Source organism: Phyllostomus hastatus, unplaced genomic scaffold, assembly GCF_019186645.2.
Source record: "Phyllostomus hastatus isolate PE091 unplaced genomic scaffold, TTU_PhHast_1.1 phas_contig_113, whole genome shotgun sequence".
Taxonomy (NCBI): domain Eukaryota; kingdom Metazoa; phylum Chordata; class Mammalia; order Chiroptera; family Phyllostomidae; genus Phyllostomus; species Phyllostomus hastatus.
In genome coordinates this window covers 2,778,928-2,794,643 of record NW_025333530.1, presented here as the reverse complement: position 1 = coordinate 2,794,643, position 15,716 = coordinate 2,778,928, and the positions used below count along the sequence as shown (strand labels likewise).

The window sequence follows — 15,716 nt, the reverse complement described above, 5'->3', positions numbered from 1 at the left end:
TTCTGGGCTCCTCAAACAGGCTCTTAACTATTTCCCTTGATAACAGTTTTGGCTCTTCAAGTCTACTCTTCATATAGTCACACAATCTTTCTAATATGTGCATGTGACTCCTCAATGAGATATACAAGTCTGTCTGTGATCTAGGACCAGTCTACCTTTTATATCATATTCTGCTGAGGCCAGCTTTTTCATGCTCTAGCAACTTTGACCTCATTGTATTTCTTGGGGTACTTACATTGCTTTTTTTAAATTTTGTGCCTTTATTCTGCCTGACCCACTGCCTAGGATATTCTACCTTTAATTCCTCTGTCTTTAAAGCCCTATTTATTCTTTAAAACAGCTTAGACATCTTCACCTCTAAGAAGGTACTTAGAGTTTTTTTTGTTTTTACTTTATTTCTGGATCTTTGAAAAAAAGACTGTATTTTATGCTTCTCTTTCTTTAAAATACCTAGTAAGTACAGTGCCAAATACAAAATATTACTCAATAAATGCTTGTTCAATGAAGGAATGAATGAATGTATATGTTGATTTTATATTTTTCTTTATTTTTAAATTTTTAAAAGATTTTATTTCTTTATTTTTAGAGAGGGAAGGGAGAGAGAGAGAGAGAGAGAGAAAAGAGAGAGAGAGAGAGAAAGAGAAACATCAATGTGTAATTGCTGGGGGCCATGGCCTGCAGCCCAGGAATGTGCCCTGACTGGGAATCGAACCTGTGATGCTTTGGTTTGCAGCCTGCGCTCAATCCACTGAGCTATGCCAGCCAGGGCTGATTTTAGATTTTATATTTTTCAACAAAATCAAACATGCTTTGTGTCTTCGTCATGAAGCCATTATCCCTAAGTCTTTAGACAATAATTGTAGTAGAGGCAATTACCATGCTGAAGGAAAGCAAATGAATTCTATTTTGATATGGATTCCTATTGTAATAAAAGTTGCTTTTTGTAAAATAATAAAATAAAATCATAAAGTTAATATTTAATACAAAGAAGAATTCTTCCATTACCCTTAAGAAAGTATTTCCATTTTCCCTGTTTAAAATGAGTAAGTTGAAGGTATAATGAACAGAATATGTAAAGAACCTTTATTTGTATATAAATTTCTCATAACTAATGATAGAATTAAAATCTCTCATTGTTTGTATATGTATCAATTCAAGCATGAAAGTACCAATAACTTGTTCCAACTTGTTAATTTACTCAACAGATATATGTCTACTGTGTATCTCACAAACTGGATAGCAATAACTCTGAATAAATACAGAGCTTTGCTTTAGAACACTGGACCTTGCAATAACCTAACATCACCTTGTTATTTATTGCTGTATTCCAGTGAATTTGAGTGACAATATAGCTTTGCCAATATTTGCCAAACATTTGCTCATGTTTACTTAATTCCCAAATTATAAATAATATTATAGTCTATTTTATACATTTACACTATTTTTTAACAATTTTTTAAAAATTTTTATTTTACTTTTTTAAATTGTTGTTCAAGTACAGTTGTCTCCATTTTCCCCCAACCACTGCTCCCTGCCCCACCCTTGATACTCTCTCCCTTTGGCTTTGTCCATGGGTCCTTTATACATGTTCCTTGATGATCCTTCCCCTTTTTTTCACAGGGAGTGGGGTGAAGGATCATCCTTCCTCCCTCCCCTCTGGTTACTCTCAGCTTGTTTTTTATTTCAATGTCTCTGTTGTAATTTGGCTTGCTTGTTTTGTTGATTAGGTTCCACTTATAGGTGAGATCATATGGTATTTGTCTTTCACCACACTTACACTATTTTTTAGTGATTAATATTGACTTCCTTTTAAATCTGGCTAGATTTCATAGAAATTATATTATGTCATTTGTGTAATGAGAAGAAGGTATTGTTTCTTGCTAATGGAAAACTACCAACAAAAAGCAAACAGCAAAATGCAAAGGTATTCATTTTTGAAATAGGACACCAAGTAGAGCAGGGAACAACTGAGGAAGAAATTCTGCTAAAATAATTGGAAATAAAGAACATGAAAATCTATGACCTCATAAGCCTGGAGACAATTAATTTTATTATGGCTCATTACATAATTTCCTGAAAATACAAGCATAATATAAACTAAGAGAAATGAAAAAGCAAAGGAAAGAGCTATGGATAGAGAACAAGTTGAACACTTACCTTTGGTGGCTTTAGTGCTATTGGAGTTTTAAAAATACTTTAGTTATCTTGTTTAAAAAATTGGAGGTAATGAATTGTATTTGTATGGGGCATTTGCATTTATGCCTTAACTAAATTATTTAAACTAATTTCTGAGGAGCTTAATCTTGCAAATGGTGGCTACCCCCTGATTAAAGTGGACAATGGTTATGGGAAATTTGGGACATGACTCTGGATTTCAAAACCTTTTTCATTTGTTTTCTCATACATGAGTAGTGAGCACTCTCAGTTGTGCTGTCTTTGAACAAAGATCCCATTTGTTAAAATTTCAATAATATATTAATCAGTGCTTTCTCCTGAAATGCCCCTTTTCATATTGTGCACAGTTGATGAACTCATCTAGCCATTGCTTCAATATTGTTCCTGTCTGGTCATTTCAACTACTGCGTCTCCACTGCTGTTGGAACATGTTTGTTCTAGGATTGCATTTATGGCTGACTCTGTGACATCCCCCTACCATATATTCTTAAATTTATCTTTTCACACAACCATCTCTCTTTCTCTGTTCTCCTTGCCTCTGCTACCTCTTGCATCTGGTGGGCAGTGCTTTCAAAGTATATATTTGCTCTGTGAAGAAATTCCTGAGAGGTGATCTTTCCAGTTTGTGTGGGTGAACATTTTCTTTTGATTGGTGAAAACCAAAGTTAGCAAGCTCAAAATTTTTCTCTGGTAGAAAAAAAGCACTATATTAGATTTAATGTCAGAGCACAACACATTTTGTATGAGTCAGTGTGGGATGGTTTTTGTTGACCAGTCTGGTTTAAAATCCTCTTCACTGAGTCAATCAAGTCACTGTCTTAGGACACCAAATGAGGAATTTTGGGTCTGTTTATTAAGTACAAGACACACAACAGACCCTAACATAGAAGTGACACTTACTGGAACTTTTTTTGGATCCCATTAAAAAAATAGTTTCTGTACAGCATAGCTTTTCCTCCTATTGATTTATTAATGACTGATGTGTTTTCCAAATTAGCCACCATAGAATATAAGAAGCTTAAATAAGGAAGTGGTGAACTTTATTGTCTTGGATTATATTCTTGAACAATATCATAGGCATGCCCCAAATTTGAGTGATATAAAAATGGGGGGGGGGGTGTGCATGTGTAATGGGAGAGATCATGAACAGGCTACATACTTTAATTTTCATGGTATGCAACTGATTTCCTGAACAACTGAGGCACTCTGACCTGCTGGTTCATCTTCTTGGGAAGAATGGACTGCTAGTTGAATATGTCACTTTTCTTGATGTGTACAACACTCTTCATATCACTTCCCAGAGCAAAAGTTAAAATGATTTTTTTCCCAATGACTGCCAGAGAAAGTCTATAGTAAAGCTTTTTATAACCTGGTCTTTATTTTCTTATTCTATTTCTCACTATTCCTCAACATGCTTTCTCTCATTTAGTTTGGATGACAGACCTAGTATTTCCAAACACAACATACTCTCTTCCTTCTCCATTTCCAGTCCATTCATTTTCATTAATTCAAATGTTACTTATCCTTCAAAGACCAGTTCAAGACCAGTTAATTAAGGAGAGATCTAAAGTTCATTTTTTTCTTAAAATATTATAATACTTATTTTCCGTATGACATTTAATTGGTACTATTTTGTATGGCTTTTTAATATCTAACATTATTTAACTTTTTCTTATGTTTTTTTATTGTGTAAATTCTCCAAAGGCCAGGACCATGTCTTATCTTTATAATGTCCACTGTGCTTGGTTTAATGTCAAACTTTCAGTTCTTCACATATGTGTTGAGATGAATGGATATGGATGAATCAAAATAGCCATGATGACTGTTGTAACTGGATTAATTAATGCAAATCTATTCTTACTACCTAAGAAAATAATTCAAATGACATTTTCTATACATAATAAGCTAGCCTTTTCTTTTCCTTCCCAAGGGAGAATCTTTCTTAGAGACAGCCTTCTGAAACTGGACTGTGAAGTGAGGTTTACAGTGTGACGGGCTCTGCCTGTGCTTCACCCTGTGCTGCTCGTCTGTGCACAGGCACTTCAGTCTTTGGATGCCTTTGTTTCTCCATCAACAAAATGCATGAAGTACCTTCTTTTCCCTGCTTGAAAGTAGAAATTATAGGGGATAATGAGCTCTACTCTTGCCTTTCTTGTTCTTTTCAAACAAAGAATAGTTATCAAGGTTTCATGGTCAGTTTAAAAAAATAAAAAATATTTCATGAGGTAATATTGTCCTGCTATACCATCAGTATATACAGCCATTGGTAACAAGATTATATGTATAAGAAATATCAACAGCAAATATTTTGTATCTTTCTGAACTGTTTTGTTTCTTATTATACCTTCAAAACTGGTAGCTGGTAGATAATTAGTTGAAACATTATACATTTTTAAAATATAGAAAAATGTTCTACACATTAATTACACTTTAGGTAACATTCTATGCACAAATTTATTATAACAGACAATGACAGTGAGTTGCATAGTTTGCATTTTATATTAGTAAGCTCTTATTGACTATCTGGTTATTTAGAGTCTGTATTCAAGATAAAAGACAGGCTTTTCTGAGAACTTGGGAAAAGGCTGTACAACAAGAGTCACAGTTCCCAAACTCTGCACCAGCGAGTTCTGGGGTGCTGTAGTGATAGCACAGTGGTGGGCAGGGATGTTTTACAAATTTGAGGGGATCACAGAAATACTGAGCATCTGTTGAAAACTGAGGAACTCAGCCCTGGCTGGTGTAGCTCAGTGGATTCAGCGCGGGCTGGGAACCAAAGTGTCCCAGGTTCGATTCCCAGCTAGGGTACATTCCTGGGTTGCAGGCCATAACCCCCAGCAACTGCACATTGATGTTTCTCTCTCTTTCTCTCTCTCTCTCTCTCCCCCCCTTCCCTCCCTAAAAATAAATAAATAAAATTAAAAAAAAAGAAAACTGAGAAACTCTTAGCTTGGTGTTGTTCATAGTATTAACATTGGATTTTGCTACATTTTCAATTACTTCATGCATTTTTGAAGGTGGGTTTTGGGAAGTTATTACAATAAAAAGCAAGAGCTGCAGGAAAATCAATGTGGAGTAGAAAATGAGGGTGGCTATGTCTAATTTCATCCCAAGGTTTGACGAAGTGTGCGGTGCCCAATTTAATTAATTAGTTAAAATAATTAATTAAACAATTTCAATGATTTAAGAATGAAATAAAATATTATTTTTGTACTTTACATGTATTTTCAAATGCTACTAAATTGTTAGAACATAAACTAATACTCATTAAATTGTGTGGGTGCAACTACCTTATAAATGGAATTGACAGGTATTTCTTTGGTTAAGGGGTCTGTTAAAAAATTACTTAGAAAACCTAAAAACCAAGAACATTTGGGAATTTTCTTCTCTGAGATAGAAGTGCAAAGACATGATTGAATCAAGCAGACATATGGACAGTTTACATCTGCGTAACCTGGAGGGGAGCACAGCCACTGGCAGGGTCTCTGTGTGGAAGACTGAGGCTTTGGGATGGTCATCTGCACAGTTTCGTGCTGCTCATTTGGAAACAAGGGCTCCTCTACCTCTGTGGCCCTGATAAGGTCCTCTGTGAGTTATATAAATGGGACGTTGTTCTTTTAGTTCACTGTGTTGGTACAGATGCCTGTCCATTTTTGTGCATGAAAAGAATAATTAATGATCATTTAGCTCACAATAAGGAGAACTGAGGAAAATGAGTACACATATATTTTATTTTAAAAGTTTCACATCTTTTTATAAAGAAATGCTTTAGAGTTATTTTAACATAAACTTTGTTTTTCTGCGGCGGAGGTGGGGGGGGATGTCTTGAACTAATCTATTTATTGCCGAGGTCACTCATTTCAATATCCACTTTGAAAATTTTTCCAGAAATGATTATAGCATAAGTGTAAATTAAAATTTGTTTTTTAATTTCTCAAAGAGAACACTATTCCCATTAATTATTTCAAGGGATCTAGGTATATTGCTATTTAATTGTGTTTAGTAATTTGTTCGTGTTTATTTTCTGTCTAGTGACAAGGACACAACATTTCATTCTTAATGTTAGTACTTTTAAGAATTCTAGTATTTATATTTAAATTGAATTATTTAAAAATAATTAAGTAACTGATTGCATGTTCATGACAAACTGAAAATATTTAAGTAAATGTCTATTAACATTAACAAGGTTATGTGAAGACACTCATTGGTAATTCATACTTATTATTGCTAGCTGTCAAACAGAGTTAGTTGCAGACAGGAAGATATAATTCATTCCTATAATATAATAAAGCAGACAGAACAATTAGGTTACGAAAAGACAGGGAGATGGTGAACATATAACCAAATACAATTGAGTTGAAATTTTTATTTTTTATCCATTTAATCCTGTGGGCCATGTTCATGGCGGTTTCATATAAGGATAAGATTCTAGGCAGTCAGACAAGGGATTTGCAGGGGAATTGCATCCTCAGAAAAGACAGGGAGGAAAAAGAGATGCTGACCTTCTAATGTGTAAGGGGAAGTTTTTCTGGGCACCAGGTATATCTGAAAGAAAATGGATAACTCTACAAATAGAAAAGATGATAAAATATTGGGTATTGCTGATACCCCGGAGACTTCACACAACCCTGCTACTTCAGAAGTGAGGGGGTCTGTGCCCTGGAGAGGTGAAGCAACTTGTGTTTGGTCACGTGGCTCGTCATGAACAGAGCATCTGCTGCGCAGCGGAGCCTCCGCGCAGGTCAGTGCTTTTCCACGACACTGTGTCCCAGGGAGTAATTCCAACATGTTAATTGTGTATGCAATATTTATTTGTAAAGCAATAAGCCACTCACATGGTGACTTTAATCAATTGATTTGTTTTTCTCTGTGCTTTTAGGACATTTACAAGAGGCAGGCAGGAAATGTGTTTCAATGGGAATAACAGACTTAGGACTCAGGACTGAAGTTCGGACTAATATTTATCAGTTTCATGACCTTGGGAAGATATTTAAAATCTTTGTGCAAGACTTTTCACATTTGTAAAATTGGAAAAATATGTCCAATTGTGGCATTGTAAAGATTAAATAAAGCAACAATTAAACAGACCCTGGTCCATACTAGCCTCTCAATAAATGTTACTTTCACTTAATAGATTTGGAAGGTAAAAGTTTGGAAATAATTTGGAAAGCAAAGGGTTCGGGTGGAAAGAAGTATTTAGGAAAATGATTAAAGGCTACGGTGGACCACATGACAAAACACTGCTATTATTAGACATATAAAGACAATACTGTGCTCTACAAAATCACAGAGAAAGGCACAATAGTCTTCCTATGTAATCTGCCCTTAATAACTCAAAAAGAAACCCAACTTTAAAAATGTGTGTAGAGTGCTAATGATGCTGAAGACAAAAAGGCTGGGAATTGTAGGTGGCATTGACTTACAGGGTCTCTCCTCAGAGGTGGGTGGATTTCATCAGTGCATGCATGGCTGGGAGCGCGAAGCCATGTGGAACCACTTAAAGCCAGGTAAGGAAGAGAGTATTGTCTGCCAAAGGCAGCAGAAGACACTGATTACTTTCCCTCTTTCTCGCTTTCTTGGATTTGGTGGCATTAAAACAAGATAGTCATCCACTGATTTACAAGTATTTTATCTTACAAAGTCTGCTAAGTGTCACATTAACTTTATTGCTTTTCTCTATTTCTACCATGCCCCTGCCCAACTCTTGTTTTGATTAACAAGTCCCCAGTGTCTTCAGTATGGTTTTATGATGAAATATAATCATGGAATGATGAGTTACATCTTTCTCCATGTTTCCCTTTATATAGGAACAAAGTAGTCGATTCTTGTCATTTTTAAAGATTTTATTTATTTATTTTTAGAGACAGCAGAAGGGAAGGAGAAAGGGAGGAAAACATGGGTTGTTTGCCTCTGGCATGTCCCTAACTGAGGACATGGTGGGCACCCCAGGCATGTGCCCTGACCAGGGATGGAATTGGCAGCCTTTTGGTTTGCAGGATGATGCTCAACTCACTGAGCCACACCGGCCAGAGTGATTGATACTTCTATTTTGATATTTTCCTTAATATTTGTTTTACTTATAAAATTATGCAAGAGTGTAAAGCACAGTATATCCACCTTTATTTATTTGCAGTATTTCACTGAGAAAGTATGTTTTTCCTCTTTTAAAAAGAAAGTATGAGAAAGTGGGAGGTGGAGAAAGATCTCATTCAGGCAACATGTGAATAGGATTATCCTACAGGTAAGGAGTAGGTGTATGTGTGTAGTTTTCTAGTTTAGGGATCCAGAAAAACTTGCCCTAGTTAAGAATTCACCAGCTACTGTATTTCTTCAGAGAAATTGCTTTAATTTCACATGTACAGTTCCTGTGATTTGCCAGGTGTATGTAAAGATTGACTACAGGGAGAGATTTCCTCAGTCTCATGACACCAAGCAAGGCCTCCGCTCCAGGGAATGCTTACACTGGTGTTACAGGCTTTGTTGCTTGAGACTTAGATGGATGAAAACAGGTTAGGAAAATATGTGGAGCTCTGGATTGCAAAGAATTTGGGAAGCGAGCACTGATTTTATTTTTTATTTTTAATCCTCACCCAAGGATATGTTTTTTATTGATCTAGATAAGGGGGTGTGGAGAAAGAAAGAAAAGAAATAAAGGAAGAAAAGGAAAAAAGAAAGGAAAGAAAGAAAGAAAGAAAATAAATAAATAAATAAATAATAAATAAATGTATGTCAGTGTGCTAGGAATTGAACCCACAGCCTTTTGGCCTACGGGATGATGCTCCAACCTACTGAGTCGCCTGGCCAGGGCATGAGGACTGATATTAGTTTTTACTTGAATTTGACAGAGGTAAATTTTCCTTAACTACTTCTCTGGGAAGAATGAAAATCAAATTAAATGAGGCAAAGTAAGTGAAAGGAATTTATAAATAGCAATGCTGTATATGAAGGTAAGGCCTACACAACAATAGTTGTTTTAGGTTTAAAGAAGAAATATTCACCACTTTTATTAAGGTGGAGAAACTGCTTTCTTACAGAATCCTTCCTAATGCTTTATCAATCTGAAGTGAGTCCTCAGGTGCTGTCACTGACTTCACAAACAATTCAAGTATATTCCTGCATTTTCCTTTCCAGTAGGAGACAGGTTCTTAAGGAATTTATTGAAGCACATACAGCAGAACTGGATTTGTGGGCACGCATAGCTAAGTTTCTTTTGCTGACATATGAGCAGAAACTCTTCATTTTCCTAAACTGTTTGGATTCCTTTTACTAGCTCTAAGTCTTTAAAATTGTTTTTATGGAGAATAGGTTATTCCTATTGTCTTCATTTAAAAAATGTTAATTCAAGTATAGAACATAGCTCTGTTCATATTGAGAGCCTTGGAGCCCAGCTCTTGAACAGAAATGCGAAGGAAACCCTTGAAAGTAATGCAGATGATGGACTATCTATATCTAGGCCTTCATTTGTTTATAGTTTAAAAATCAGTGGGAAAATAATGATCAAAGGCACGCTAATTCATGCAGAAAACAGCAAGACCACTTCAGTTGCTTAGATTCTATAAAGAGTCTTTGATTCAAATGATTCACACAAAGCAAACATGTCTGTTAGGTTCAGAGTTCTTTCTGGCAATAAACGTCCAGTGTAAACAGGAAGGCTCTTAGGACTCTTGTAAATTTTAGAAACAAATTATACTCATTGCTCAGCACACAGAGTCATTTTGATTTTGTGACGAAAGTTGGAATGATTAGTAAAATTTGGGTTTTCACGTCAGTGCAGAGGTTATTGACCATGACCACAACAGGACCTCCGTGTGTGTGCATCAGCATTTTTATTAAAGAATGTGAAGGGCCTAATGCTGTATAGTATCCTCAGTAGAAGCTGTAAAATTGTATGACTATAAAAACTTTGACATTCATCATCATTAAGACACGAACTAAGAACTCTGTCTTATGCTGTGATCAGTACTGCACAGCAAGAATATTAGACAGTTTTCCCAAAGTTGGAATAATATAATTTTCAAAGAAACAAGGCCAAACTGTTAGCAGAACTAATGACTATTCTTCATGATAAAAAGTACACGACTGTGTCTAATTTCCAGTGGGAGCAAATGCACACAGGACTAAGGGGCACAATGATGAAATCAACAGCAGATAACTATATCACCAAAATAATAACAATAACTTTTAAAAAGAGTTCTGAATTTCCTTTCCTAAGAAGAGAAACCATGCAGTTAGCAACTTACTCAGTAGGCTGAGAAAAAATATATAGTTGAAGGATAGCATGTAAGTGATAGCTTGCATTTTTGACATCTTTAATGCCTATTTAAAATTTGAGAATCAGGCATGTCTCTGAAGCAGTTTGAGTGGATTTTTCCAGAATATAAAAGGAAATCTCAAACAGCATTTATATTTATTTGGGCCCTCATAAACTATTGCCAAGATTTAGAGTTAAAAGCAATTTGTGGTTGAAGTAAGACCACAAGTTTGTGGTTTGTTGTTGTTGTTTTGACGGGATTTTTTTGTTTTCTTAAATAAACACAACCCACCAACCCATCTGCCTTCACCTTGGAAGCACCAGTTCTTAAAAAAACAAAACGAAATGAGATTGCTTTGGCTTCAGTATCATCAGGGAGATAAAGCCAGAGTCCCTGAACTTTTCTTTCCTGGAGAGGGAAAGGTGGTGAGGGTGCTGCTTTGCTGCCTAGGAATGTAGAGTGGGATCCTCTTTTCCAGGACACTCTTATTTGCCCCTTCTTCCCACCCCTTCCCCTAAGGTCAGAACAAGTCTGAGGCTTTTCTGGAGCTAAAGCAAATGCTGTGGGGTCAGGTACTTAGAGTGGCTGCTGGTTTTGCAACGAGGCAAGGTTTGGGATGAGGCAGCTGCACCACAAACTCTCAGCAAGAGATTTGCTTATCTTGCAGCGATTTTGTTCTTGGGTTTGGAAAACCTTTCTCCCACTCCCCTTAGCTTTCTGGGCAGCAATTGCAGCCAAGTGCAAACACAGTATATTTAGTGCAAAAAGCCTGTAGAATGATGGACCTGGGATCACTCCCAGGTCTTCCCCCAGCCCAGTCCTAGCTGGTGATGTCTGCAGAACTGTCCCCCAGCCCGTAACACCGCAAACGCGCCCGCAGGTGGCAAGTGGAGCTGTCCAGCACCAGTGATGAGCCCGCGGGAACCAAGAACCCTAAACGCCCTGCAAGGCTGACGCTCGGCTGCAGCGCTGTGGCCCGAGCAGACGTTGTCCTCATTTAGTGCCGCCCGGCTCTGGGCTCGCTCCGAGCCCACGCGGCCTCCTGAGGCGGCGGACACTCGACCCCACGAACTGAAGCAGTTATCCTGCTGAAGCAGGATAGGCGCCAACATTTTGCCCCTTTCCAATTCCTTGTAAGCGTCTCCCCTGGAATGCGCGGGCTGAACCGGTCGGCCTTTCGCCAAGCCTCAGAACTTCCTAAATAAACTCAAAGGAAGGCGGAAAAAGGACAGATATGGATCCTACCCGCCTCCCACCCCCTTCGTGCTTTCAGGCTTTCCCAAGGAGGATCCCCTCCTTTTTCTGCGCCCGCCGGGTTGTCTGCTCCCCAGCAGCCTCTTCTGCGGGCGAGGGGCACGGCGCTTGGGGTTAAGGCCCTTTGGTCAGAGCTGAGCTGTGGTACACTCCTCCGAGGAGGAGAAGGTGGGAGCGCGGAGGGCGCGCAGAGGACGGCAACGAAGTGTCCTCATTGCTCCTGAAACGTGGCGACGGGCGAGGCAGAGACTCCCAATGAGTATGATGGCGACACGTGACACAGGCGGAGGGAGAGCATGGGGGGGGCGGGGGTGTGGATAAAGGGAGACGGAGGGAGGCGGGCTGCGAGGCGAGAGGGGCGGGAGGAGAGAGGGAAGGGGGTAGAGACCGGCGCGCAGGCGGTGGAAGCCTTTGCCTCCCAGACTGCGCGGGCCGCAGCTCTCTCCGCCGCGCCGCCCGCGGTCACACTCTCGGAGCGTCTCCGCCAGCCCGAGCGTGCCGGCACGGCACTGCGCCGAGGCGGGAGCTGAGGCGGCTCCACGCCAGCAGCGGCAGAGGCAGCGGGCGGCCCCCTGCCCAGCCCGGCGCTGCGGAGCCCGGGCCCCAAGGTGCGGCGGTGCGCGAGTTCCCGCCATGAGCGGCGGGCTCCGCGGCTCCGGAGACTCCCTCCCGGCTAAGCGTGATCGCTGCGCCCCTCGGCTCCGACGCGCCTAACGTCTCCGCTCGCAGGTCCCGCTACTGCAGCCGCAGCTGCCACTCGCGTTCCGGCCGCCGCCGCCTTGGCCGCCGCAGCGCCGCCAGCAGCATGTCTCGAAGGAAGATTTCATCCGAGTCGTTCAGCTCCCTGGGCTCCGACTACCTGGAGACCAGCCCGGAGGAGGAGGGGGAATGCCCCATGTCCAGGCTCTGCTGGAACGGCAGCCGGAGCCCCCCCGGGCAGCCTGAGCCTAGCGCTGCCGCCGCCACTCCGGCCCCGGCCGCCTCCGCGGTCGCCACCGCCGCCACCGCTGGGGCCAGGAGGGCTCAGCGCCGGAGGCGGGTCAACCTGGACTCGCTGGGCGAGAGCATCAGCCGCCTGACGGCACCCTCGGTGAGCCGGGGCGGAAGGAGGGCCGGTGTGTCTGGAGAGCGTACCGGGATCGGGAAAGTTGGCGCTGGGCGAGCCAGGCGTGCGCGCAGAACCCGACCGCTGGGGGGCGGCCCGGCCTCACCCCCGCCAGGCCAGGGGTTCCCTTTGGCCCCGGGCGACACCCCATCCCTGGGCTCTGGGGGAATGAGGCATTAGAGCACCCTAAAGGAGTAAGACTTCGATCTCCCAGGGGTCTCCTGATTCGGGGGCTGCAGCCCCCCTCCAGCCTTTCACCCTCTTCACCCTTCCGGCCTCAGTACTGCTTCACACCCACCTGTTTTCCTTCCCCCAAACTTTCCCAGGCGCTGTGTTCCGCAGTTCCCATTTCCAGGTCTTTCATCTCTGTTCTCCCAAAGGGGTGCTTGCCCCTTCCAGGAAACTCGTCCTCTTTTTTCCCACACTCTTGGTCTTCTTAGCGTGACCTCCTCTGACATCTTTGAATTCCACAGCCTCTCTGCATTCTCTGTTGCTTCCCTTTTCTCCAGTCTTCAGGAACTGGCTGTCAGACACTTTTGAGTTGCTTTCTAACGAAAAACAAAACCCTCTAATCTCTTTTCTCCCCATCTCATAGCATTTTTTCTTATTCACTGAGCACGATTGGCTCAACCTTTTTCTCTGGGCAACCATGGTGTCTGGTTTTCTAAACTTCTCTGGTATTTCTTGTGCCCTCAAACCTTCACTCTGTTTCCCTGAATTCTTCAGTGCTTACTGTCTCTCTTTTTTTTTGTGCCTTCCTTATATTAAGACCTTCATAAATATGTGTTGAGTAAATAAATGCCTTCCTAGCCCTCTAAACTTACGCCCATTTTGGGGTGTATCAGCAGTTCCAGATGTATGCCGGACTCCCCTTGGTTCTAGGCATTCTTCCAGAGCACTTTTGCTCATTCCTGCTCAGGCATTTCAACTACCCTTGACGTGTGCCATTTGCAGGAATGCCAGACCTTTATTTTAGCCTTTCTCTTGTCAGTATGACCTCTGCTTTGAAGGAATCCACACCATCGCAGATAGAATCAGAAGGGGGTGCAGTGTCAAACCTCCATCCACCTTTTATTCTCACCCTGACCTTGGACACAAGGTCTTCAACTCCTGGCACCAGTTTACTCCCTTTTGGGACTTACACTTCTTTGAAGTTTCCAAAATGAATCTGAACTTTGATCTTGTTTGACTACTCTTGAGTCTCCTTTTGAAAGTATTCTTGCAATTGATGGGAGGATGAACCTGAGAAGCAATATGGCATCCTGAGGGGCTGGGTACTGACACCAGGGAGTCCGGCAGGTATCCTTGTGGCCCATGCATTAGTGGTGCATGACTTCTCCTTTGGACGATGGAACTGCTCTTCTCTCATCTTCCTGTTCTTATATATTATCCTGTTGGTTTACTTTTCTGCCATCTCTTCCACTGATAACCTAGGATACAAAACTTGGAATGGTTTGGCTACTGTTTGCTATTCTTTACTGCACATATTTCCCAGGATGTGTGATTTTAGGAACTATTTGATGTTGCAAGTTGTTGAATATAGTCTTTATTAAAGGAGTCCAGTGATCCTGAACACTGGTAGTTTTGTGTCAGTACATATAGCACATTTGTGCAATGTGCTGATTCTTCCGTACGATGGGTTCATATCTGAATACAGTGATTTCACTGAAGATAATGATTAGTTTGAGGGGGTTCCCCCAAGAATTAGAACTTAAAAATTTCTGAAAAGTAATGGTAGTTCCTTCCTGGTATAATGCCAGTTTAACCTAACACTGTTCTCAACAACTTACCTGTAGATAAAATAGACAGAACCCAGGTATTTACTACCAAAATAAGAGGGAGGAAATACTCTCTGATTTTTACCTTTATAAGTCAACTTTGAGTGACTCTGGCTTTTTGCTGGATAAAAGGCCCCTACCTAGGTAATGGTTTTTAGGATAAGAAATTTGAAAATAATTATGGTGATGTAATAGATACAACAGCTATGTGTACTTTCCATGCTGTCTTTTCTATTTCGAAAAAGATCTGATCTGTCAGCTGGAATGCTCAGAATATACTGGTGAATATAGTGCAAACATATTCAATCTCACAGGGCTTGTATAAAAAATTCTCCCTGGCTAACTATATCACCAGGAGACTTAGCAATACAAAGAAAACTGAAGTTATATTTCAAAGCAGTGACTTGTTTCTGTGGTCCTCACCCCCCATCTTCTTTTATTTGGTAAGCTAGAACATTGCTTCAAAAAGTTTTAGTAGATGCATCCTCCTAAAATGACAAAATCCTGGACTTCTCTGAGAACACTTGTGGATACAGAATATGTCCTGTCTTTGTATTACAGCTGAATGACTTTTAAAAAGCCTCTCAGAATACTCATCACCAGGGCATTCTTAGATGGAGTTTTCTAGTTTTTTTTTTTTTTAATTGTTATGAGCTTTCTTGCATTTGATACAGAATATTTCAGGAGAAATCATACTTGGTATGGAAGCTCTCTTTTTCCTAGTTGCCTCATCATGGAATGTCGGCTCAGTCACTGGAGATGTGTTCTTTATTCAGAGCAATTTTCAAGTAAGAAAATGGAAATCAATTTTATAAATACCAGAATATTGCCAAGTAATTGAACTAGTTATTTGATCAATGGGATAGTCAAACTCTGATTTTGATATTTTAAAAGTCATTTTTATATACATCAAATGTTGGTTATAAAGATTATAACACTCTATACCATTTTAATAATAAAAGTAAATTGAATTGATAAAATTGAAAAAAATTCTGGAATTCAGAATTCTGGAATTCTGGTTGTCATTCCTTGTTCTTTGGACAACTAAACATTTTTGTATCTCTGTGCATATTATTTTAAGTCTCTAGGATCCTTCTCATTTGTCAGGTATTATGCTGAGGGCCCTGCCCTATTCTGGGATTCTATGGAGAT

The 15,716-nt window shown here is 40.3% G+C and overlaps 1 protein-coding gene across 1 annotated transcript in view; it reads left to right on the top strand.

Moving 5' to 3' along the window:
• The first annotated feature begins 12,463 nt into the window (after window positions 1-12,463).
• GUCY1A2 (guanylate cyclase 1 soluble subunit alpha 2) overlaps window positions 12,464-15,716 on the top strand; it is a 324,528-nt gene continuing 321,275 nt past the window's right edge. The window contains exon 1 of the mRNA XM_045837914.1: window positions 12,464-12,771. Coding sequence (XP_045693870.1) covers window positions 12,487-12,771 — 285 coding nt within the window. The 5' untranslated portion in view covers window positions 12,464-12,486. The remainder of the gene's footprint in view (window positions 12,772-15,716) is intronic.